Source organism: Rhinopithecus roxellana, chromosome 9 (assembly GCF_007565055.1).
Source record: "Rhinopithecus roxellana isolate Shanxi Qingling chromosome 9, ASM756505v1, whole genome shotgun sequence".
Lineage (NCBI taxonomy): Eukaryota > Metazoa > Chordata > Mammalia > Primates > Cercopithecidae > Rhinopithecus > Rhinopithecus roxellana.
Genome location: NC_044557.1, coordinates 93,178,834 through 93,203,557, shown reverse-complemented (window position 1 = coordinate 93,203,557; position 24,724 = coordinate 93,178,834). Strand labels below are relative to the sequence as shown.

Below are 24,724 nucleotides of genomic sequence, written 5' to 3'. Positions count from 1 at the left end.
GTGGGGGGATGGGCTGTCTCTGGAGATATCATTAGGCTGAGAACTGTAGGAGGAAAGCAAGCCAGCTCTGGGACAAGCCAGGGCATGACAGGTGTACGCACAAGGGACTGCTGGTTTCACACAAGCCTTAAAAGTTTTGGGGAAAGACAATCACCCCTAAAGATGTTCAAGTCAGAAGCAGAGGCAGACAAGAGAGAGGCCCATAGAGTGGGTTCCTGTTCAACAGGTCCTCCTTTTGCAGCAATAGGAGAAGCTGCAAAAGAAGGAGAAAGGCAGGATGCAGAGTCCTGGAGGTCAGGGCTGCAGGCTCTTCTCTGTCTTTTTCCAGTGGGTCATTGGGTGACTGGGGGGCTGCTGCTAACCTCTCCCGACCCCCAGCCCTGGGGTGTTTATGACCTCCCTTTCGTCTCCTGGGGTAACTGAGGAAACTCGGTAGGTTTGAGAAAGTGTTCCTCCTACTGGGCGCTGTGCTATCCCAAAGCCTGGGCTGTGCCAGAGCAGGGGAACGGAATGGAGGTGTCGGCCCTGGGCCCAACCAGAGAGGGCAGGGCTGAAACCCGATGCCACGCTAGACAGGTTAATCTGACCTTAGGCCTCTGTTTTCAGTAACCTCGAGGGGGTTCTCAGCCTCAGCACTTTGGACATTTTGAATCAGAGCATTCTCTGGGGTGTGTGTGGGGAGGGGGGGGCGGGGTGGAGTTGCAGGGCTGGCCTGTGCATTGGAGGATATGCCACAGCATCTCTGGACTTGACCCACTGGACGACAGGAGCACCCCGTACACCTCCAAGTCGCGACAACCAGAAATTGTCAAATGTGCCCTAGGGAGCAAAAATTGCTCCCAGTTGAGAACCACTGGATCATACCCATCCCAAAATAAGACACGTGCGAAGGTTGTTCTTTCTTGGGTTGTAAAGTGCTGCCCTGAGGCCAGTTGGTTTTCCTGCTTTTGTGTGGACTCAGCTTTGCAGCACGTCTGCCTGTGCTCCCTGATACACATCTCAGAAGCCTGCTGTATAGCAAGGCTCCTTTGTGTGGCTGTGTCACCCATCCTTCCTCTCTGCCATCATATACTTAACCCAAGAAGAGGAAATGGTTTGCGGTCTGTTCAGGAGTCCCAGGGAATTAGGGCTTGGAAGCTACAGTCTGGGCAGCCTGTGAGCTGCATCTTAAAGGAGGAGCAGTTTGCTGTCAAGAACTAGGGTGGGAGCATGTGAACCACGACTGCCTAAGGAAAATAGAGGAAGAGCAGGAGGTGGACTTCTCACCGCAGAGGCCCAGTCAAGGAGGATTGTACTGTGAGTTTGCTTCCGTGTCTTCCCTGCTCCTCCACCACCCTAACCATTCCTCTCCCAGCCATTTTCCACACTGTTCCTCAGTGTTTCACACACCTTTCTCTTCTAATCCATGAAGAAGTCTTGATTACAAGAATATGGTCATTTATTCAAGCATGCTTTTCGTACTCCATACATTCATTCAGTTATTCATTCAACACACGTTTGTTAGCATTCACTGTGTGCCAGACGCTATGGATGTAACTGGACCATGTGCCAGGCAAGACTAGGCCCTACCCTCAAGGAGCTCAAAGCCAAAAACTCTTTATCCCTGTTTTCCAGGCCCAGCACAAAACAGTGTTCATTACGTATTTGCTGAATTACTTAATTTTGCCAACATCTATTGTAAATTTCGTGTATGTATAACCTATGTTCAGGGGACAGATAAGGAGAGAATTCTCAGTTTGTGTATGATGAATGTGTCTCCATCCCTCCCTGCCCTCAGGGAGTTTCTGATCTAGCAGAGGAGACAGACATACAGATCAAAACCCCAGGGTATAAAGAAAGACGTCGGTAGGGAGGGGGCCAGGAGAGGAGATCAAGAAACCTGTAGGGCTCCTGGTTTCACACAGGAACTTCATGGCACTGAGGCATGGCGGGACCACATTAGATTCCATCCCAGCAGCTTGGTCTTCTAGGTCCATGTACTGAGCACAAGAAGCAAAGACAAAAACACATAGCAGGTGATGCCCCCACCAAGGACATCAAGGGTAAGCATGGGGTCAGGCCAGGCTCTGCTGCACTGGCCGAATGACACTATCAGGAGGTCAGGCTTTAGGACTCACAGAGACACCCAGTACCATCTGTGTAGGAAGCAGCTGATTTCCAGAGGACTTTGCAAATTAATTAGAATTAGCTATCGGGGCCCAGACTAATGGCCATAGGCAAATAACAACAATGCCAGCCATGCATGGATTGAGAATCACTCAGTTAAGTACTAGGCTGTGGTCATTACTTTTATTAAAGTGAAATGTTCCCCTATGTAAAAACTAGCTTTACACACTTAACGTTGTCAGGAGCCAGTTGTTATATTTCTCCAAGTGGGGATTGATGGGTTTCCCAAGGGAAGCAATAAAAAGCCACTTCTCCAGCTTCAGGTCTCAGAGGAGTTCCAGATTCTAGGAGGTGAAGAGCTCCTAAGGCAATTCAGCATCATGCGGCAGACGTGATGTTGAAGCCCCATGCTGGGTCAGAGTCACAGCTTGATGCAGTATGAGCAGATTTCCATTCTTACTTCATAGCTTGATTTATTTTCCTCTTTCAATATAAATATTCAAAAGTTTGGAAGAAGGAAAAGGCAGTCTTGGGAACTAGAAAGCTTTCTAGCGATGGATAAAACCAAGTGTAAACTAGAGAAGTTCAATACCACTGATTGTATGCAAGGCATGACACTTGGTGCTATAAAACTGTTGATGGGATTCCCATATCAAACCATATGACCTTCAAGATCGCATGCAAGATAGAAGTTCTCGAGAGTAAAATTTTGCCCCCTCTATGGCTGGGTGAGTGCTGACCCACTCATACAATAATTTATTTAATAACAGTTTTTTGAACCCCTTCTATGTGTTAGGCATTGCTCTGGGTACGGAATTAGAGAAATAAATGAGTAAAGTCATAGAAGGGAACTGAGGGCATGGGAACAGTAAGAGGAACTCTCCCCTTAGAATGGTGACATTTGAAATGAGTCCAGAGTGACTCTGATATGAAAATCAAGAGGAAAAAAACATCAGGCAAAGGACGTAACAGATACAAAGGTTTGGGGCTGGAAATTCTTGTGTTCAAGGAGCAGACAGAAAGGAAAGGGAATGAATATTGGGGAAATGCAACTTGGCTCTTGCTTATATTACGTATTTAGTCTTTCAACTCGCTCTATGTATCTAGACATCACCTGAAGAAACTGGTGCTGATAGGGCTTAACTTAGTTGCCTCCAGTCACCCAGCTGATGAGTGACACCACTGGGTCTAGGCTCTTGAGCTCTAGAAGTAGGAAATTTGCTGTCACTATTTCACTAGCCTCCCACTGGGTCTTCCCACATCGCACCTCTCTCCGCTAATGCTCCCTTCCCATCCTCTTTCAGCCCTGTGTCTCCAAATAAGACTCAGGCCCTGCAGTCATCCTCCTCAAGCAGCTGCCCCAAACTCAGGACCATCTTCATCCTTTTCCCACAGGATCCACTTCACCCCTTTCCTGGCATTCGAAGCTCATCAATCTGTTCTCCACTCTCCTTATCAGCCCCATGGCAATGTCAGCACTTAAGGCCTCCATGTCCCACTCACCATAGGAGCTCCCCTACCACTGTGCACTGTAGACAAGCCCCTCACTCTTCCTCATGCACTTCACCACTGCCCTTCCTCTCCTGTGTGGATGCCTTTCCCCCTGCAAGGGCATGGGGCAGGTCCCTTCAGGCCCAGCCCAGAGCTAACCTTGTCCATGCATCTTCCGAGATGCCTCTCAGCCAACAATGATTGCTCCGTCTCAGAAGGCCCCTTGGTGTTTTATCTGTATCATAGGAATGGGACACATTGCATATTGGAGTAATGAGAAAGAGAGGATTTGAGGTACTTAGGAGTTGTGTGATCTTGTGGGGCTTTCTGATTCTTTCTCTCAGCCTAGTGATGTTACTGATACTACTTTATCATGAGAATCCATACATAATAATGTGTACAGCCCACCTGGTCCAGTGCAAGGCACATAGGAGGGGACCACCAGATAGAGGTGCTTTTCTTTCCTTTCAAATTGGAGCCTGAGCTTGGGAAGGCAGGAGTATGTCTAACCATGACCATGTAGCCTAGCACAGAGGTTATCCCCAAAGATGTGACCCATAACTATCCCTCAATAAAAGAATAAATGAAGGTTGTGCCTTTTGAATTAAAGTACATACACTGTGAATGGTGACTTTTCACCTCTGGGGAAGGCAATAAGCTAACTATGAAAACCATGTGTGGGGAGAGCAGACCCTATTGTTTCTCTGGAGATAAAAGTTTATGTTTCTGGAACATCTCCAAAGTTGGATCAGTGGTCCATCTGGATGAGCTGATTTCTCCAGCTGGAGTGGAGCCTAAATGTATATGTCATCAGAATCTTTGGGAGGTCTTTTGGCACTAACAATATTCTCAGGAAGAAGAAGAAGAAAAAAAAAGTAGCCGCTTTTTGTCCACCACAGCTGTCTGCTGCAAAGAGCTGCATGGATATGTTGATTCGTTCAAGCTATTCTCTTCTGTTATTGCTCAACCTAGACCCACTGCCTCCACATCGGGGGAGACCTTACTGTTCTTAGCCTTGCAAGGGTTGATGAAGAGGTCAGCAATGTTCCCAGAGGTTGGGAAGTTCTTTGAGCAGGACCCAATTTCAGTTGGTTGCAACGTTGCTTTCTTTGCTCACTTCCTGTGGCTGCACTCCTCTCCTGTGTAAGCCTTCCTGCCTCCAGTGGATTGTCACACAGGCCCCACTCAAGATAACACCACTCCAGCAGAAATGTAGAGGAGGAAACAGGCATCTCATTTCTAAGCAAAGAGGAATCTAGCCAGGAATGTTGAAATGTATTTTATCTTCCCTTGGTGCCAATTTAGAGTCTATCTTCTGTAAAGGGCACAGAGATCCTTGTGAACTCTGTTTAAGGACACAGACAAAAGACAAAGTCTTCCCATGTATATGATGTGTGGTGTAGGGTGTACGGTGTATGGTGTTGGTGGTGTTGAGTGTTGTTAAGCCCCATAAAGGGAATTGTTTCAAGGGTGTCTCATAACACCAACCTTCGCTATATTTTCTATTGGTCTGACTTTCAAAAACTATAAGTTCCAAGAAGGCAGGGAGTATATCTGTTTGGCCAGTTATTGACAGCTAGCTTTGGCACTTTGCATGCCTGAGGCAACCAGCAAAGGTCCACTGGAAAGAAGGAGGGAAAGAAGGGAGAGAGGGCAGGAGAGACAGGGAGCAAGTTAAGAAGAAAATCTTTCTCTCCCATAGATTGCAAACTTTCTTAAGGCTTTAATCATTTTTGATTCCCTGCAGCATTGGGCAGATAGGAGGAGCTCACAGATGCCCATGGAATTATCTTGATGATTGACTAGCTTGCTGCAGCAGAGCAGGCTGTGGGCCCTGGGAAAGTAGAAACAGCGGGTGGACATTAAGCGATAAGGCCTTTATGGCTAGCTTCCCCACATCACTGAAGTCAGGCCTCTTAAACACTCTGCCCTGGCATTTTCGTCTCCTAAACAACAATACCAAGAAACCTTGCCCAACCACTTCTAAGTGTGCTTGAACAGCACAAAATGAGGGTAGGATCTGTAACAGCATTATTGTGACTTTTATTAAGGTTTATTATTAAGGTTTCCTCTACTGTTCCCATTCTATGATGCCTTAATACTTTCATGACATACACTGTTTTCTAATGATAAGTTTCTGTCATTGTTATCAAAAGAAAAACAAACTCAAAACTAGCCTCGATGTAATTTAAAACAGTGTCATCCAGTTATAACCAACTGGATGGGTGTGAAATCATCTGTCAGCACCTGCTTCGGTGCTCACTGAGCCACAACTAATTACACTTAGTCGCGTGGGGCAGCCATGGAGGGAAAGCCATGAGTAGGCAGGCCTAGTTGCTATAGAAATAGCTCTGGCCAAAACAACATTTCAATCCCAAAAGCCATTTTTAGACTAGAAAATTTTATTTTTGTTTAAGTAGCAATAATAAATAATTATAACCTGTAAAGCACGGTACAGATGTCAGTTATCATTATTTATTATCACGAATACTTCATGACCTGTAAAGCACTATACAGTTGTCAGTCATCAAGTATTTTTTGAACTTGTTACTTAATTTTCACAAGAACTCTTTGAAATATCAGTCATGATTTTAACAATTGCTACTACTATTTATTGTAAACTTGAAACATGTAAGCACTTTACATGTTATCTCATCAGTTCATCTTAACAAATGAATGAGGTAAATATTCTCATCCTTATTTTATATTAGGGGAAACTAAGGCACTGGGACTTTAAATAGTTTTCCTAAGAACACGCAGCTGGTTAGAGGGGGTGTTGGACTGGAACCTGGGCTGATGGACCCCATGGCCTACGCTCTTGATGCCACACCTTGAAGCATATCGTATACCCACTTTACAGATGAGAAAATGGAGACCCAGAGAGTTAAGCCAATTACTAAGTTGTCAGTGCAAGATTCAGTTAAGATTTCTTCAACCTGAAAGCCTGTGGTCTCTCTAATTTTTTCTGCATCTCTTTAAAATTATAATAATTATTTTATTTGAAGAGGATTTGAAGAGGATAATGTTGGAATTGTGTGATGTGGGTTCCAGAATCTAAGCAGGCTCAGGGACCCATGTATGCCCTTCTCATCCAGTGCCCTGCTGCCCCGTCCAGGTTCTAGTGAAGCCACCTCCTCCTCAGATGGTCCGTCTGCACCCAGTGGTTCCCAGTTTTCCCCCGGCTCCTCTCTCTCTGCACGGAGCCACCTCAGTCACTCAGCCCAGGCCATGCCTTCTGTGGCGCTGTCCTCTGAGAGGCGACCCTGATCCCTCCCAGGCACCTTCTATGCCATTCCTTCTGCTGTGCTCATGAGGCCATTCCCACCCACCAGCATCTCAGAACTTTCTGCACACACTGTGTTTTCTAGGGCAGGCATGGTGAGTCCTTTCTGCTGGTCAAGAGCTGGCCCATGGCATTTACTGGAGGAAGGAGGGAGGAAGCAAAGAAAGGTGGGAAGAAATGGAGAGAGAGAGGCAGTCTAGGGGCTACTGGAAGGAAAATAGAAAGAGATTTTGCCTCTGTCTAGGCAGTCCCCACTGCTCTAGCTCTTCTCCTGGGCCCTGAAACAAAGCTGCAATAATAAATGACTAGAAAGAAGCAGTCAGGGTCTTTTACAAGCTATAATGATGAAATTATTTTTAAAAGGAAACATATGCCCATGTGTATGTATGAGGTGCTCATTGACAATGGAAGGGAGGCTCAGGAGCCTGCATTTTAAATTCTCTTTGAAATAAGAGGGCAGCCATTGCCTCGGCTATCACTCGTGGTGTCACTTTTAAAGTGTGACACCTTTGCCTGGGAAATCAGAAATTTTCAAGTGCCAAGCATTTAAATGGCTTCTGACAGCCAGAAGGTGACAGAGGCAATTAGACTTCATGTTTGTAACAGATGGAAAAAGGCATTTTGTCAAGTCTGCAAGACCTGTAGGAAAATATGACAGGTGCCGGCTCTGAACTAAAGAGACAAAGCCAAGGCTCAGGTCCTCTCCATTTCCCAGCAGAAGTGCCTGGCAGAGACCCCTTAGAGGGCTCCCCCACAGGGGCCTGGGAAGGCCTCCACACTGTGCCTCCACAGGCAAGGGGGACAGTTCTACAGCTAGACCACATGGACCGCAGTGTCTGTCAAAGATGTCTGCAGAAGGCAGGTTGAGTGCAGATTCTGTTTGGCACATAGAGGATAGGTAGTGTCGTGGCTTTGGAGACAAATAGCCTGAATCCAGTTCCCCAGCAGTGGGTGATTTGGGACAAAGTCATTTACCCTCTCTGAGCCTCCCTCTTTAATAAAAGAGGCACAGTCATGTCTTCCTGCTTCAGAGGTTTAGTGAGCACAAACTGAGAACAGCATGTAAAGTGCTTGGAGCACACCAGCTCCCCGTTACCTTTCGGTGCTTTTCTTCTCTTTCCTCCATGTGTAGACACAGCTGGTGGGTGATTTAAGCTTGCAAGTATAAAAATATACCAAGGTACAATCTCTCTATAGGACAGGTTAGCAGTCCATTGTAAAAAAAAAAAACAACAAAAAAAGTTTTTATATTGTAAAATATCTGTCTATAGAATGCGAGGCAGAACTTGTGAACCTTGCACTAGGCAAGGGTTTCTGAGATAAGACACCAAACCTCAGGCAGCAAAAGAAAAAATAGATACATTGGATTTCATCACAGTTTTAAAAATTCTGTGCTGCAAAAGATGCCACAAAGAAAGTGAAAAGAAAATCCACATAATGGGAGAGAATATTTGCAAATTATGTATCTAATAAGGGACTTGTACCAAGAAAACATAAAGAATACTTACAACTCAATAACAAAAAGACAAATAACTCAATCTGAAAATAACCAAAGGATCTGAATAGACATTTCTCCAAAGAAGATGTACAAATGGGCCCATAAGCACAGCAAAAGATTCTTAACACCATTAGTCAGTCATCAGCAAAACGCAAATTAAACCCATAATGAGACATTAACTCACACACAGTAGGATGCCTATAATGATAACAATTTTAAAAAATCAGATGGTAAGTGTTACTGAGGATATGAAGAAGTAAAAGCATTCTTTTATTGCTAGTGGGAATATAAAATAATGCAGCCACTTTGACAGTTTGGCAACTTCTCAGAAGGTTAAACACAGAGTTTTCATGTGACCTAGCAATTCCAGCCCTACATGTACATTCAAGAGACGTGAAAACATGCACGCATATAAGAACTTGTATATGACTGTTCACAACAGCATTATTCGTAACTGGCAAAAAGTAGAAACAACCCAAATGTTTACCAGCCAATGAGTAGATAAGCAAAATATGGTTTCTCTATACAATTAAGTATAATTCAGCAATGAAAATAAATACAGTACTAATACCTGCTATAATACGGATGAAATAAAAGAAGCCAGACACAGAAGGCTACATATTATATGATTCCATTTATATGAAATGTCCAGAATAGGCAAATCTATAGAGACAGAAAGTAGATTAGTGATGGCCTGGGGCTGGGAGTGAGGGTGGAGAATGAGGAATGACTGCTAATGGGTACAGGATTTCTTTGTGGGATAATGAAAATGTTCTAAAATTAGATATGGTGATGATTGCACAACTCTGTGACTATAACTAAAAACCATTGAATTAAGTGGGTGAATTCTGTGGTATGTGAATTATATCACAATAACACAGTTTCCTAAAGTTAGCTATAGATACCAAGAATCGTAGCTTAAAATACTAGATAAATGTTTATCATACAACAAAAACATTCTTCTTTAATACAGATGTTCATGTGGCAGCTATTTAATGAGAAACTATTAAAATGACATGGAAACAACTCATTTAATACATTTTTATTATCTTTTTGATGAAAAAAAACTATACCTTTTGACTCAGTGATGCCTTTGCATAAGGAAATCATCATGGATATGTGAATAGATTTAGCTATAAAGATGTACATTGCAGTATTGTCTGTAACATCATAAAGCCCAAAACAATAACTATCATTTATTAAATATTTACAATTTGTAATGTACCATACTGTTAGAGAAAACTTTCTCATTTCTTTAGTACAACAATCCAATGGGGAAGCTCTCAATATTGTTATATTCCTCACAGATGAAGAAAGTCTCAAATCAAATAGCTGCAAATCAGAACTGGGATTTGTATCCAAGTCTATCATATTCCATGGCCTGCAGGTGCCCCTAACGTGTCTATAACATTCTCCCTAACAACCTAAAATCCTAAATTTAATTAGCATGCTGGCATTGAAAACAATCTTGTAAATAAATAAGTAATGATACATAATGATATAGACAATGGATTGTTAGGGGGAAAAGATAGGCTCAAAAACAATATGCTCTCTGTATTTCCTGAATACATGTGTACACACACACACACACACACACACACACACGGAAGAGACATACTGGAAGCTAATAGCATTTAACAGTGGTTTTCTTTGATTGCGAGGATTATGTGTAATTTTAATTTTCTCTGTTTTGTTCACCTGTATTTTCTATTTGGGGACTGCTATTTTTGCTTTAAACATTGCAAAGGGCATTCTGTTTCCTGTTTAAATAAGCTAAGGTTGCACTGATGGATGTAGAGCAGTATATGACAGTCTTTTTCTAGGGTACGAAAACGATTGCATTTGTGCAATCTGTGAAGAGAGCAAGGCTTATTGCTGGACCTCTTCTCTCAGCCAGAACCACCCCCTTCCTCCCTCGGGGTTTGAGGGGTCTCATTTCTGTCCCACCTCTTATTGTCCCTGCAAAGTTTTTCTAAATGGACTCGGCCACATCACTTGTCCACTGATGTGCTTACACGATAAGCTATAATGACTGTTTCCATCTTGACAAGGATCAGTTATATTTTAGTGTGGAATTCATCTTTTAAATGTAATTTAAATGTTTTCTAATTAAAAATTTAACATTAATTCATTGGAGACAAGTTCAAATATTCTGGAAAGTATAAAAAGCCAATAGAACTCCTCCATCATTCACTCACCTTGAATTGTTAGAAGGCTCTGTGGATTGATCAAGTTAGACTATTCAAATAAACCCAGTGGGGCCAGGCAGCAGGAGGTGCCGTGGGACTGGATGCCTCCTCCAGCTATTGAGACAGCACAGCATCAGGGGAAACAAAAACCTGGGGCCAGAAAACCTGGGTCTTAACTTTTTTTTTTTTTTTTTTTTTGAGACGGAGTCTCGCTCTGTCGCCCGGGCTGGAGTACAGTGGCCAGATCTCAGCTCACTGCAAGTTCCGCCTTCCGGCTTCACGCCATTCTCCTGCCTCAGCCTCCCGAGTAGCTGCGACTACAGGCGTCCGCCACCTCGCCCGGCTAGTTTTTTGTATTTTTTAGTAGAGACGGGGTTTCACAGTGTTAGCTAGGATGGTCTCGATCTCCTGACCTCGTGATCCGCCCGTCTCGGCCTCCCAAAGTGCTGGGATTACAGGCTTGAGCCACCGCGCCCGGCCAAGGGTCTTAACCTTTTTTAGCAGGTTTTTAAACTTCTTAGACACTGTTTCTTGAGTGTACCCCAAATTCTTCTTGAAATGAAGTGGGCCATACACAAAAGAATGATTAAGAAAGTAGTGTTTTCAGTAATACTGGTTCTTCCTACTTCCTAGGATGGTAGTGGGAGTTTAAAGGAGCCAATAGAGGCGAGAGCTCTGTCTTAAGCAGAATGCAGCACAGTTGTACATGTGAATCAAAGCAACTTGGGATAGACTCTCTCTTGTCTCACGAGGACTTTTCAGTCTGCAGATGTGACATGGTGTGTTTTTGAGCCTTATGACAATCCTGTGGCGAAGAAGCCGAACTCCCCTCCTCCTCCTCCTCCTCCTCTTGCTGTCCCAGCCACCCTTGCAAAAACCTTGCCTATGAGTCGCCATCCACCAGCCCCTCATGAATGGAATGGAAAATAAGGGTCTGCAATGTGCTTAGTGATTGCTGTTTTCTCGGGTAGATAGCACAGTATGTGGGAAATGATGAAATCTTTATAATTCTAGCCCTGCTACTGATCAATTCTATGACCTTGGAAAAATTACCTACCCACCCCAGGCCTCAGTCTATCTGTAAAATAGGGATTATAATATTACACTTAGAGGGTTGGTTTGGAGATCATGAGAGAAAATGTGAATAAATGACATGGCCCTTAGAAGGTGCCTTATAAATGTTTAAGTCTTTTCTGCTTTCCCTTAAGTAAACACACACACACACACACACACACACACACACACACACACACACTTTTTATACAAGAAAGAAGGAATAGCATTCACTAGGCCTCCTTCAAATCCTGCATTTCAGATTGTCCCCTAGATCATTACTTTACCAACAGGTAGTTTTGATGCCTTTTAGGAAATCAAGAGTGAAACCTTAGCCTGATACTCAAAGTACATTGACCAAGGATTAAGCTACCATCTACATTTCCACCCAAATTCCACGGGCTTTCACCAAGTGAAACCAAGAACTTCTGATTCTAAGAAGAAAAGAGGGCAATCTTTTGCCCTAAGACTGGGATTTCAAGATGAAAGTTGTATTAATTATCGTCCCTCTCATATAAGTTTTGCCAAAACTGAAGTATTGCAAATTAGAGTAAGACTCAGGCTTTTAGGGATCAAGAAAAGAAGATGATTTTAGTGTAGAAAACACGCAAGAGAATACAAATATAAACTTGGATGTTACAAAAGAGTCCATCTGTGCTTTAGCTTCCAGAGCTCTCTCCCTAAGCTATCCTGGTTGCTCAATAGCATGCCGCAATTAAGCTGGCCCACGACACCTTCGTGGCCACTTCCAGGTGTGGGTGAGTTCCCAGGAGAGGTCAGTGCGAGGGCGGAGACATGACGCTCTGGGTCACACACTACCCCTTTATCCTTAGACCTTACAAGTCACTGATGGACTCCCTGCCTCAGATGCTCCCTGCTCCAGTCCATCCCACAGTCAACTGGCTGAGCCACCATCCTGCCATTCATTCCAGTTCTCTTCTGTTCCACATATGGTGTTCCACACTTCGTGCTGGGCTCTGGGGATAGAGGAATAACTACCTCCCAACCCCTGCCATCAGAAGCTCACATTCAGGAGGTGTTGATGCTCCATCCTTTACTGAGGGCCTGCTGAGCACTACCAACCATTTTCAGCACTGAGAATGCAAAGACAAAAGAACACACTGACAGGAAATTCCCAAGCCTTTTCTGTCATACCTCATTTAAAAGGTTTTATGGATTCCTCAGTGCCCATTGCTTGAAGGATACCTGCTCTGTGCCCCAGGGTTGGTACCTTCTAAATCACATCTCTTACTTAGTCTGGGATTTAATGACTTCTGAAGTTTACTTCTCACTGCACTTCTATGGAAATTCTTCTCTTCATTTAGAAGTCACTGGTCCATCTGCCTGCCATTCATTCATTTCTTCACTCCCTCACTCATACAGTCATTCACTCACTCATGCAATACTTATTTTGAGTTCCAGGCCCTGTCCTGGGGCTGCCAGGTTACTTAGGACCCAGCTCCTATCTATAACTCCTTTGGGTAATCAGCCTCTGACCCCACTGCCATCCCTGCCCACTCCCCCTCAGAATGGTCACCTACTCTGTTTCTCCCATTCCTTTCCTCTCATAGAGATCCACTCAAGTCCTAGTGATTCTCTGCAGCTTCCTCTGGGCCACCCTAGTGCCCAGAAATCCCTCCCTCCCCTGAATCCCCAAAGCACAAGAATTCTTGGCTCACTCCTGCTGATTACTGCACAGAGCTCATCTGGAGGCCACCAGTATATATGTCCTGCTAGATATAGTACACATTTTTTAAAAGCATCCACCTAACTGGGGCTTGAGATGTATGCTTCTTTGTGACTCACTTTGCCTGGAATAAAATAGAGTCAAAAGAAATACAAGGTTGATAACTCTCAGGTAATACTTGGCAATTGATTTCAATAAGCCAGCATTCAATAAGTCAGCTAGCGATAGTTAAGTCTCTAGAGGCCCAGTGGTCTGGTCAGGGCTTAGAAGTCACACATCCGTTTTCTCCCAGGAGAAGTGGATAGAAACCCTGGGTTTGGAGTTGGAATACCTGGGTTCAGGTTCTGTGCAGCAGAGAATTTCTCCCTGAAAAGACATAGTCCTTCCTACTTGATTTAACTTCATTGTGTTGTGGCAGGAAATAAATCATGAGAGTGGGCAAGAAAGCACCTTGGCCCATGTGTGGTACCACAGGGAAGCAAGTTTGCCAGCTCCACAACTGCTTTGCGTGTAGAGGCGCCTTCCCCCAAGTCAGACAGTGCAAGGGACTTGCTCCCCATCAGCCTAGGTTGTAATGACGAGTTTCATCAAGTTACATTGCAGGCATTAAATCATGGATAATAACATGCCTGATGATGAGTACAACCAACTTTGAGTGCAAATTACACATCAGATATTTTACCTCCATTGTCTCCTTTAATCTGCGCATCAGCTCTGTGAACGCTGATCATATCTCCAAATTACAGATTAGGAACTGGAAGCTCAGAAAGACAGGAAATTGGCAAAATGGCCATTGGAAGAGCTGGAATTAAAACACCAGTCTGTCTGGAACAAGAGCCCTGAGCTTTTTACTTTGCTTTGGCCTCACCCTCTCACAGTGACAGAAAGGAACTGTCCGCCACAAGCATGAGCTGACACACTGGTTAGAACATGGAGCTCTGACGCCTGCAGCCTGGGCTCAAATCCTGGCTCTGTCACCCCCAGCTCTGAGCCTCTGGGGAAGTAGCTTCAACTCTACCCTGGAGCCTCCTCTAAAGTTGAAATAATACTGTTGTTATCCAACTCCTGGGATTGCTCTGAGAGGTAGGTGAGCTTCTACATGTACAGTCCACATTCAATGCCAGGCACACAGGAAGTGCTACTTGAATATTTACCCTCATCTTCATTGTTGTGTCTGTGCTGGGCACTGCTGAAAGAGCTTTGTAGGAATTAACTCCTCGATTCCACGCAGTGCCTAATGGATAAGGAGCTCACTGAGCACCTGCTTACTGGGCTTCCCATCCTTCCCCTCTCCCCGTGAGGTAGACACCGCTGTAGATGAGGATTCACGTTCTAGGGAGGGGCTGAGAAGTGCGAGGGGTGCCAGGAGGGAGACAGAGTCCATCCAGAGGACCCTCTGATGCATGGATGCCCCAGGGCAGAGCCGCCAGAGCTCCTGCTTGTCTGGGGAGGTGCCCACCCCGCTCCTTGTTGCTTTGCTTATTGGAGCTGCTCTGGGGAGGCTGCCTGAGGGATTCCTCCCAGGAAATGCCACAGGGTCCATTTCAACAAGGGCAACTTTCAACATTTCAACAAGGGCAGCTTTGTGTGTGTGTTTGTGTGTATGTGTCTGAGTGTATGAGTCTATCTGTAGGTGTCTGGGTGTGTCTGTGTATCTTTGAGTATGTGTCTATGTGTCTGTGACTGTGTGTGTTTGTGTGTATGTGTCTGAGTGTATGAGTCTATCTGTAGGTGTCTGGGTGTGTCTGTGTATCTTTGAGTATGTGTCTATGTGTCTGTGACTGTGTGTGAGTTTGTGTCTTTCCGCGCTTATGTGAGTGTGTGTCTATGTGTGTGGGTATATATTTCTTTCTGTAGCTGGATGCTTCTGTGACTGTGTGTGTTTCTAAGTGTGGGTCTCCCTGCGTCCGTGAGTGTATGCTTGTGTTTTTTATGTGACCACGAGTATCTGTGTGTGTAACTGAGTATCTCTGTGTGTGTCCCTATCTATGACTGTGTGTCTCCATCTGTGGCCATGTCTGTGCGTGTAAGTGTGTGTTTCCATCTGTGGCTGTGTGTCTGTGCATGTAAGCGTATGTCTCCGTCGGTATCTGTGTGTGTCCTTAACCCACTTAGACAAACTCCAGGTCGCCTGGTGCTGCCTTAAAACAAAGCAAGGCTCCTGTGTTATGTGATCTCCAGCCAGTGGTTCACTCTGATCTCCAGGATTTTTAAAAGAGAGAGAGAATTCTAACTCCCAGGATCCTCTGAGAAGCAGTAGCAATAAACTCCTTGATTGCGTGAGTGTGTCTCCATCTGTGGCTGTGTGTGTGGATATGTGTGCTTGGGCAGGGGCAGGTCCTGGCTCCAAAGCGACTACTGTGACTAACTGAGATCAAGGCACCTCACCATGGTCAGAGGCCCCAGGAACAAAAAGCAGTGGTCAGCAATTGTGGTTTTGACCTGAACTATTTTTAAAGCTAAAAAAACAACAACCAGCGGAAACTCCTCGCCATTGAATAGCTAGGTCAGATTTAGATAAAGCCAGAGCCGAGGGCTGCGGACCTACAGGCATACCTGGGCGGACTGAGAAAACCTGATCCCTTTACATCCTGTGGGGTCCCATGAATGTCACTGCACTAACCACAGTGCAGCCACAGCTCTCGCTGTGCAGAGGACACGCTCCTTCACTTACCTGGCCTCATGCATCTTTGCAGCTACCCTGTAAAATATGGTTGATTGTTCTCATCACAGATGGTCAGTTGCCTGAGCCCACTTCACCAAGGAGTGACACAGCTGGGGTTCAAACCGAGCCCTTCTGCCTCGATCCCATGCTCTCTGCACACCTCTGCATAGCAACTCCCCTCCTGCCTCTGAGTGCTTTGTCTTAATCAAGTGCTTTCAAATGAAGGCTGCGTCAACCGTTGGCTTGCTTAAACACCAATTTTCCATGGTGAAAAAGGTTTCCTTCCGAAAGATCAATTTAAACAAAATACTTTCAGAGAAAGAAAAGTTCTCTAAGCCATCTTGCAATATCAGTGTGACCCATGCCTTTAACCACTTCCTCCCCATATCAGGATCCCTGGCTTTTTATAGCCGAAGAAAATACTGAAAACGTCAAAGGGGGCCCCATCCTGACATTCACATCTCCTCTCTGCCTGCCTGTGGGCCCTTGTGCAGTTTGCTATTCAGAACACAGAGTTTTGAGCTTGAATATTTTGAGTGTGTGTGTGTTTTCTTTCTTTCTTTTTTTTTCTTTTTTTTTTTTTTTAATTTAAAGTACACCCGGTGGTTCTCAGAAAAGCTGCCCTGCTCATTGTTGGAAAAATAAACCTGAGGGCACAAGAACTCAACAACAGGCTAAATCATATTGACCCTTGTTCCTTGAGTCATTGAATTCCAGGCCTCAGCCTGGCTGAGTAGTTTACTTTTATTGCTGCTGCTTATCAGAGGATCCTGGGAGTTAGGATTCTCTCTCTTGTAAAAACGCTGGAGAGCACAGTGAGCCACTGACTGGACATCACGTAGCACATGAGCCTTGCTTTGTTTTAAAGCAGGAGCAGGAGGCTCTGAGTTTGTCTAAGCGGTTGAGGACAGAAAACCACGTATATCTCCCAGTCCTTTCTGGAGTCGATGGACCTAGTTGCCAGGCCTGTTCTGAGAAGCCCAGAGCCATTACAAAAGTTCCTCTGACATCAGGTCTTATAGTGGCCATGTCCAGGATCCCCCAGTTCCACACACTTGTGTTTTTCCTTGCCGCTGGCTGAAATTCTGACTGTCCGGCCTTGCCTCTGACCCTAGCCACATGCCCCTTCTTGAGCTTGACAATAAACAGAGATCATGGTAACAACAGTGCCACCACCTTTTGTCAGGAACCTACCAGGTGTATGAAAGGGCCACTGGGGTCAGATCCCAGCCCTGCCTCTACATAATTGTTAAATGGGACAGTAAGAGCAACTGACTTACACAATTGCTGTGAGGATCCAACAAGTTGAAATAGGGAACCTCTTGAGTGGGAGTGAGTTTGTCGAAGCCCTCAATCCGCAGTGGTTGCTATTATTTCCATCAGTGGCAGTAGCAGGGGTAAGAGCAGTGGCACTGGTGTCACCACCACTGCCTCCCCTGGTTATCCATGTCTCTTCGGTGGGCAGCCAGTGTCTGAGCTACGAGGTGCCCCATGGAGGATGTGCCCTGGAACTGCACACGGGTCAGGACCCCACTCAGCTCGTTTGTTCCTCCCGGGGCAGATGACCCAATTCTACCAATAGTCCAGGCAGAGATGAACTTCCTGGAACCCAGCTCCTACCACTTACATTATTAGAAAGAAGAAACCTGTCTTTTTTTTTTTTTTTTTTTTTGACAGAGTCTCGCTCTGTCGCCCAGGCTGGAGTGCAGTGGCCGGATCTCAGCTCACTGCAAGCTCCGCCTCCTGGGTTCACACCATTCTCCTACTTCAGCCTCCCAAGTAGCTGGGACTACAGGCACCTGCCACCACGTCCAACTGATTTTTTGTATTTTTAGTAGAGATGGGGTTTCACCGTGTTAGCCAGGATGATCTCGATCTCCTGACCTCATGATCTGCCCACCTTGTCCTCCCAAAGTGAGAAACCTGTCATTTTAGCAGAGAGTACCCTGCCTTTGATGAAGCAGTTTACCCTTACAAAGACTGTGTTTTCATCACCTCCTAGGTGGGCTTCCATTTTAAAGTCCAGCTCCATCTTAATGGAGTAAAGAAAGCTTGCTAGTTAAGGAGCCCCCAGGAGGGGCTGGTGGGAGATGGTTCTATCTTTGCAGAGTTCTCTTCCCAGAGGACTTTGCCGATCTCCAGTCCTCTTAAAGAACCGTCAGCCCTTTGCCTCTTTATACAAATTCATCTGCACAGCCAAGACCGAAGGTTCCCTTGTGCAGCACCCTCACTTCACAGGCTAGAAAACTGAGGCCTAGAGAGATACCTGTTCAATATCACACTGCATGCTGATATGCCATTGACCAGTCCTGACCTCCCCACTATGTGCATCCCCAGAATGGGTCCTGGGACCCCCAAGCTTGGAGGAAGGATGCAGAACCCTGATGTGGCACTGAGGGCTCCAGGTGAGCAGGGACAGGAGATGATCTGGACCATCAGCCCTGAGCCTGCTTTCTCTTCCAGGGAGGCTCCGCACTCTCCCCAGCCGCCATCATCAGCCACGAGAGGGCTCAGCAGCAGGCAGTTGCTTTGGCAAAGGAGGTCAGCTGCCCTGTGTCATCCAGCCAAGAAGTGGTGTCCTGCCTCCGCCAAAAGCCTGCCAATATCCTCAATGATGCCCAGACCAAGGTGAGCACTCAAGTGCAAGTTGGGAAGGGACATTCTCTGGTCCTTTACAAATAGAAAATGAAGACCTAGAAAGGAGGTGTGACCCACCCGAGCCATACCACACATGAGGCTGATGACCAGCTGGAGCTGGAACTCACATTCCCTAACCCCCAGAGCCGTGCATGCACCACAGCCTGCAACAGTCTAAACATGGTTACTGAGGGTAGACAGATGCCTCTGCAATTTGTCTTTCTTATTTATAACCTGGGAATAGTTATACAGACCTTATAGAGTAGGAGGAGAGAGTGAAGTAACACATGTGAAGGGTTTGGCCTCATGCCAGGACCATGGTGGGCAGGGGACCAAGCCCTTGACAGGTCACAGCTACATGTATTGAGCATTGCAGACATGGCTTCACAGATGGCAGTGTATTTGAGTCACTTCATACCCTTATATGGGATAGCTGTGTGTTTCCTTTCTAGCATGCAAAGTTCTTGCTTGCAGACAAAATCTCTGGCTGGCCCTCACGTTAATGAAGGGGATACTAGCAGGAATAATTGTTGTCATTGCAATTGATGGTCTGATCACCTTAGCAATGAGTCTGGACTCACAGAATTGGAGCAGGTCTTATCCTCAGCTCCCCTCAGTGTAGGCTAATTTGATCATAACTGGAGCTGGTGAATTTCACCTGTCAGAGTCATTGCCTCCTCTTCAACCACTGTCTCCTCCTGACTTCCTCACCCACCTGCAGGCTCAGGCTTTCCCATCCCTACCTGGGGATCTGCTGTTACCTCTGGGATGCTCCCCTGGAGACCATCATTGCTGAGAGTGAGATTCATTCACCTTCCAGCCCCTGACTTTGTCACATGGTGTCCTGCCTGCCAGTTGTCCTGGTCATTTTTTCCCAGTAGAGCTCCAGATGTATAACCAGCATTAGCATTCAGTATGGTTAAGACCTCTTTATGCAAAGCAATGCAACTGATTATTCCAGGACAACTGATTATCGTTGTATCCAATGTAGCTCCTGGCTGTGAGTGGCCCATTCCACTACTGGGGTCCTGTGATCGATGGCCAGTTCCTCCATGAGCCTCCAGCCAGAGCACTGAAGAAGTCTTTACGGGCAGAGGTCGATCTGCTCATCGGGAGTTCTCAGGACGACGGGCTCATCAACAGAGCAAAGGCTGTGAAGGTAGGCAGGGAGGGGGCCTCGGATGTCTCCAGCCAGGCATTTCCTAAGGGCTCTGGACCTCAATGTCTGACTTGATCAAGAAATATTGACCAATTGCTGAATAACTACTGTGTGCAGTGCTTACGTGAGTTTAGGAAGTAGTAATGGGGGGATTCAGAAATTAGACACTTGCGGGATAGTGAGCAACACAGGCACATCCACAAATTACAGCTGTGAATAAACCACTGGGGAAAACTGGAGCTGACCCAGAAGCTCTGCAGCTCAGGGCTGCAAGTTAGAATACCCACGTTCTGGGCCATGCCACCCATATTTCATGGAGGATGCTTGTTGTACTGAGAACTGAGAGACAATGAGGCGGGGGGATGAAGGGACTCTTGTTAAATCATCACCCTTTCCCAGTCCTGAAAAAGACACTGAAGCACCAGCCTTCCCAGTTGAATTTCTTAGTAAAGAGAGCATGCACCATGCACCTGGCAAACACGCAGCTTTGTGCAGCTTGCTGGAGGCACAGCGAAGTGGGAGTGAGCTGTGAGGTCTGCATTCTGCTTGAATGCACAGTTCGTGCTCTCACCAGCAGTCACAGTCACTCACTAGGATGTGGCTAACCCTGGAAGAGACCGAGCACATGCTCCTCTGCCCACCCCACCCTGCCTCGGACAAGCTACTCTTGGCCAAAGCCTTGTAGATGGTCAAGCCTGAGGAGGGGAAGCCCAGTGTGCATAAAGCACAGAAGAGAGGACAACTCTGGGCGTGGGTGGAGTGCACCTTTCCCTGAACATGCACAATGTGGGTCTCTGTTGGCTCTGTTGAATATAAGGTAGTCTAACCGGGATTTTATGAAATCATGATCGCAACCTAATAGGATCCTGAGTTCCTCTGGATAATCCTATTTCCTTTGGGTAATATATTTCACCTTGGGGACTCTATCCTACAGCAATAAAAGCTCTAGTTTTACATGATATACATACAAGAGTATTCATCGCATTGCATTGTTTATGGATTGATTGTGGCATTGATTTTTGTGGCAAAAGATTGGAAGCAACTCAAGTGTCCGTTAATAGGGAAATGGTTGACTAAATTAAGATACAAACAAGCTATTAAATATTACGCAGATGTTGAAAAGAATGAGCTAGATTTATCTCTGCTGACTTAAGGGAAGCCTGTGACACATTGTAAAATGACAAAAAATATGTAGAGGAATGTGAAATTAAGATAGCATTCATATTTTTAAAAACCAATCTGTATGTATCTTTATATTTGGAAATGTGTATATTTGTATGTTTTTCTGCATAGAAGGATAACAGAGTGAAAAGATTCATAACATGCAGTTAACATTGGCTACCTCTGGAGAAAGAGTATTATGAATTATTACTATTGCTGTATATATACACACATGCATAGTATGTTACATATTACATATATTTATGTGTGCATGTGTATGTGGAGAGAGAGAGAAAGAAGCAGGGTTGGTGAGGTTTGCATATGAAGTTGATTTCTGAAGGTTCCTATCTGGAAGGCGGGTGTGGCATGTGAGCCGTGATAGAGTTCTCTCTGAGGGTGTATGTGTGAGTGTGTGTGTGTGTTGCAAGGGGGTGGTGTCAAGTAAAACTTAGTCACCCTCAGCTTTTATCTAGCTAACTCACAGCCAGGGAGAAATACCTTTTATACCTGAACCATTTCAACATTTTTTCTGCCAAGCACTCATATGCAGTATAGCCCTTACCCTGAAGGGCTGAGTTATTATTGGACAAGACAACCATTCAGGAATCACTGAAAATGTGCCACTCTCCTCCACTGCCTCAGAGTTTGTAGTCTCTAAAACAGGGATCTTCAAGTTGCTTCTGATCAAGCCCCTCATCAGTTAAGAAATAGTAAGTTTAGTTGTTTAACTATAAATTATATACATGTGTACTCCTGTACTAATACACTGAATTATTATAAATGCTTTATTGAATCAAAAGAGTGTTAAAGCAAGAGAAAGAAATGGAAATTCTAATCTTAGTATTCCCTTGCTGCCCCTAAACACTCCCTGCCCTGGAGACAGTACTCTGAGGCATGAGCAGACGGGGATGGAGCTGGCCATTGACCAGGGACTCTTTCCCACTCACCTCCTTATTGGATACCCTCCTACGAGGAATGCACAATCTCTGTGCAGAAGGCACTGTGTTCTCACAGCTCTGGTTCTTTGGTCCATGCGCTGAAAACTTTTCATGGCCATCTTCGACTTTTGAAAGAGAGGAAGAACTACTTTTATATTCCCAGGAACCTTGGGATCAGCAGAGAAAGGGCTGATGGACTTAGGGAGGAGGGAGGCCCTGTGGTTAGTTCCCAGACCTCTCCCAACGCAGTGGAAATGCCATCCATCAGGGAGGGTGAGGGGTAGTTCTTATTGGCAGATCTGGGACCCTGGTGTTCAGAGGGTAGCTCAGGCTCATGTTTTCTGATTATATCCTTTCATTGTGAGAGAGATGACTGGGGGCTCATGGCTGCCTTGGGCTTCCCTAGTTCAAGCACAGTCCCAGGAGTGTCTGGAAGTTTCCTAATTTTGTCCTGAATTCCTTAACCAGTCCAGCCAGGGACCTGAATCCAGAGGACTGGGATCTCTACTCAAAGATGCATTTGCATTCTTCTCATTGAGTTTCCCTCTAAAGTTTTTAAGGAAAGCTTACTTTGTTCACTCGCAAATAAAGATGGGGCCACCAGCAGGAGGCTCACTGCCAAACAGGGGCCTGACTGGAGAAGCCAGCACTGAAGTAGGGCACCCCCAAATAGAGAAACCTCTCTGAGGGCACAGCAGAGCAGCTCCTAGCCCTGCTCCATGGCGGTCATCCCAGATACCAACCACAGGGCAGTGTTCCCCCAGCACATTTGTTCATTGGTTAGACCGTTCCTTTCTGGCTTCACTTCATTCATTCCCTTGGGACATGCGTTAGTGAAGCCACTGAGCAACCTTTGTGAGCCTGCATCCTACCAAGAACTCATCTAGGTGCTGATTGGTGAGGAGGACTGCCTGCAGGAGGAGAGTTCTGATAGTGGGACTGGAAGCCAGCTCACAGCTCAGTGACACTGCATGTGGTCATCTCCTAAACCTGTGTCTGCACCCAGATTTATTCCTCCTGGACTTTTCCTTTGAACTCTGAACTGGTTTAGCCAATGGCCCACTTGACATCTTCACTTACACATCTCATAGTGTCTCATCCATAACACACCCAAAGTGGACTGCCGATTCCACCTCTGCTCCCATCCCCAACCAGCATGTTCTTCTGTAGTCTTCACCATCTCAGTAAACAACTTGGCAACTAAACAACTCATCCTTCTGTACTCAGGCTCAAAACCAAAAGTCATTCCTGACACTGCTCTTTCATATCCTACCAGCATTCTATCAGCAAATCCAGTTGGCTGTATTTTCAAAATGTATCCCAAATCCAAGCCCCTCTTCCCTACCTCTTCTACTATCACCCTGATCCAGCCATTTTATTTGAGATTTTTGTGGTAGCCCCCAACTGTCTCTCTGCACCTGCCTTGCCTCTTGTAATCTATGAGAAGCACAGTAGCCAGAGCAATCCCTTTATAAGTCAGACCACTTTATTTCTCTGCTCCAAACCTTCTCTCCAGTGGCCTTCTCTCATGCAGAGGAAAAATCTAGTCTTCTGTTAACTGCCAGAGCCTATTTGATGTGACCCCTGTTAGCTCTCTGACCTTAACTCCTGCTGTTCCCTCCTGGCTCACTGGTTTGTCCCTTTAGAGTTTCTCAAATAGGCTGAGCACATCCCACATCAGGGTCCTGATATTTGCTGTTTTTTCTTCTTGAATATTCTTCCCAGATAACTCACTGCCTTACTTCCTTCAGGGTCTGCTTATCAGAAAGACCTTGCTTGACCACTTGGATTCAGAGGGAAGCCGTATCCCCAGCCTTCTCTATCCCTACGTCTTGCACCCTACCCCAGCACTCAGACTTCCTGCCATATTATGTATTTGTCTTCCCCAACTAGAATGTTTGAAACTGCTGTATCTCTGGTGCCTAGAAATGTGTCTAGTTCTGCTAGACACGTCGCACACAACAGGCACACAGTAAACATTCACTAGGATGAATGAATGAAATTATGAAGAACTGACTATGTGCTGGGCCCTAACCCAGAAGTATTCAATGAAATAATTCACCCTCAAAACTATTACCCTATGAGGTGGGGATTATTATTGCTATTTTTCAGAGAGAAACCAGAATTAAAACCCAGGTCTATCTGCCTCCAAAGTACCCTCTTCCCATGACAGCACTCTGGGAAAAGCCAGATTTTCCTCCAAGAGCCTTCTGTCTACCATCAATGGTATGCTGGGTGCTGAAATGTACACAAACCCAGCTAGAATAAGGGCTACTATGTGCAAAGGGCTTTCCAATTCTACCCACATTCTTTTTTTTCTATAGTCATTTATTGATTTATTTATAATTTTAAAATTTCAGTAGCCTTGGGGTTTAGCCTAAATGAAGTAACTCATGCTCTTACTTTACTTTATCTCAACTGTATGGCTGTGAGGTAGGGAACCATGAACCAGTATTTTACACCATTTTTTTTTTCCTGGGAAAAAAAGGCTTAATGGGTTTACCAGATGTCTCTAGGTCAGTTAACTAGTCCTTTGGAAAGCCAAGTCTCCACTGCAGGTCTCTGACCCCAATTGCAGGGTTGGGGAGGGACGGGGGTGGCAGGTGGCAGGATCTACCCGTGACCCTATCTGTGCTAAACACTAGATCAGGGATGCACTAGCACCACCTTATCCCTACCATATGCAAGCATCACCCAGAGAGATCCTAAGGATTCTGCCCCACACAGTACTGCAAGAGGGCACAGTGGACAACCAAGTGGAAACTGAGCTACAAGCTACGGTCCCACCCTTCCAACAATGAGGAAACTCCTTCTGGACTTCAACCCAATGTGCCCTTGCATTGCCCTCCCTTATCTC

The 24,724-nt window shown here is 45.5% G+C and overlaps 2 protein-coding genes across 2 annotated transcripts in view; one reads left to right on the top strand and one right to left on the bottom strand.

The window, feature by feature from the left end:
- TG (thyroglobulin) overlaps window positions 1–24,724 on the top strand; it is a 272,527-nt gene that overhangs the window by 211,439 nt on the left and 36,364 nt on the right. The window contains 2 exon segments of the mRNA XM_010380291.2: window positions 18,436–18,600; window positions 19,601–19,768. Coding sequence (XP_010378593.2) covers window positions 18,436–18,600; window positions 19,601–19,768 — 333 coding nt within the window.
- SLA (Src like adaptor) overlaps window positions 1–24,724 on the bottom strand; it is an 86,699-nt gene that overhangs the window by 60,446 nt on the left and 1,529 nt on the right. The window lies entirely within an intron of this gene.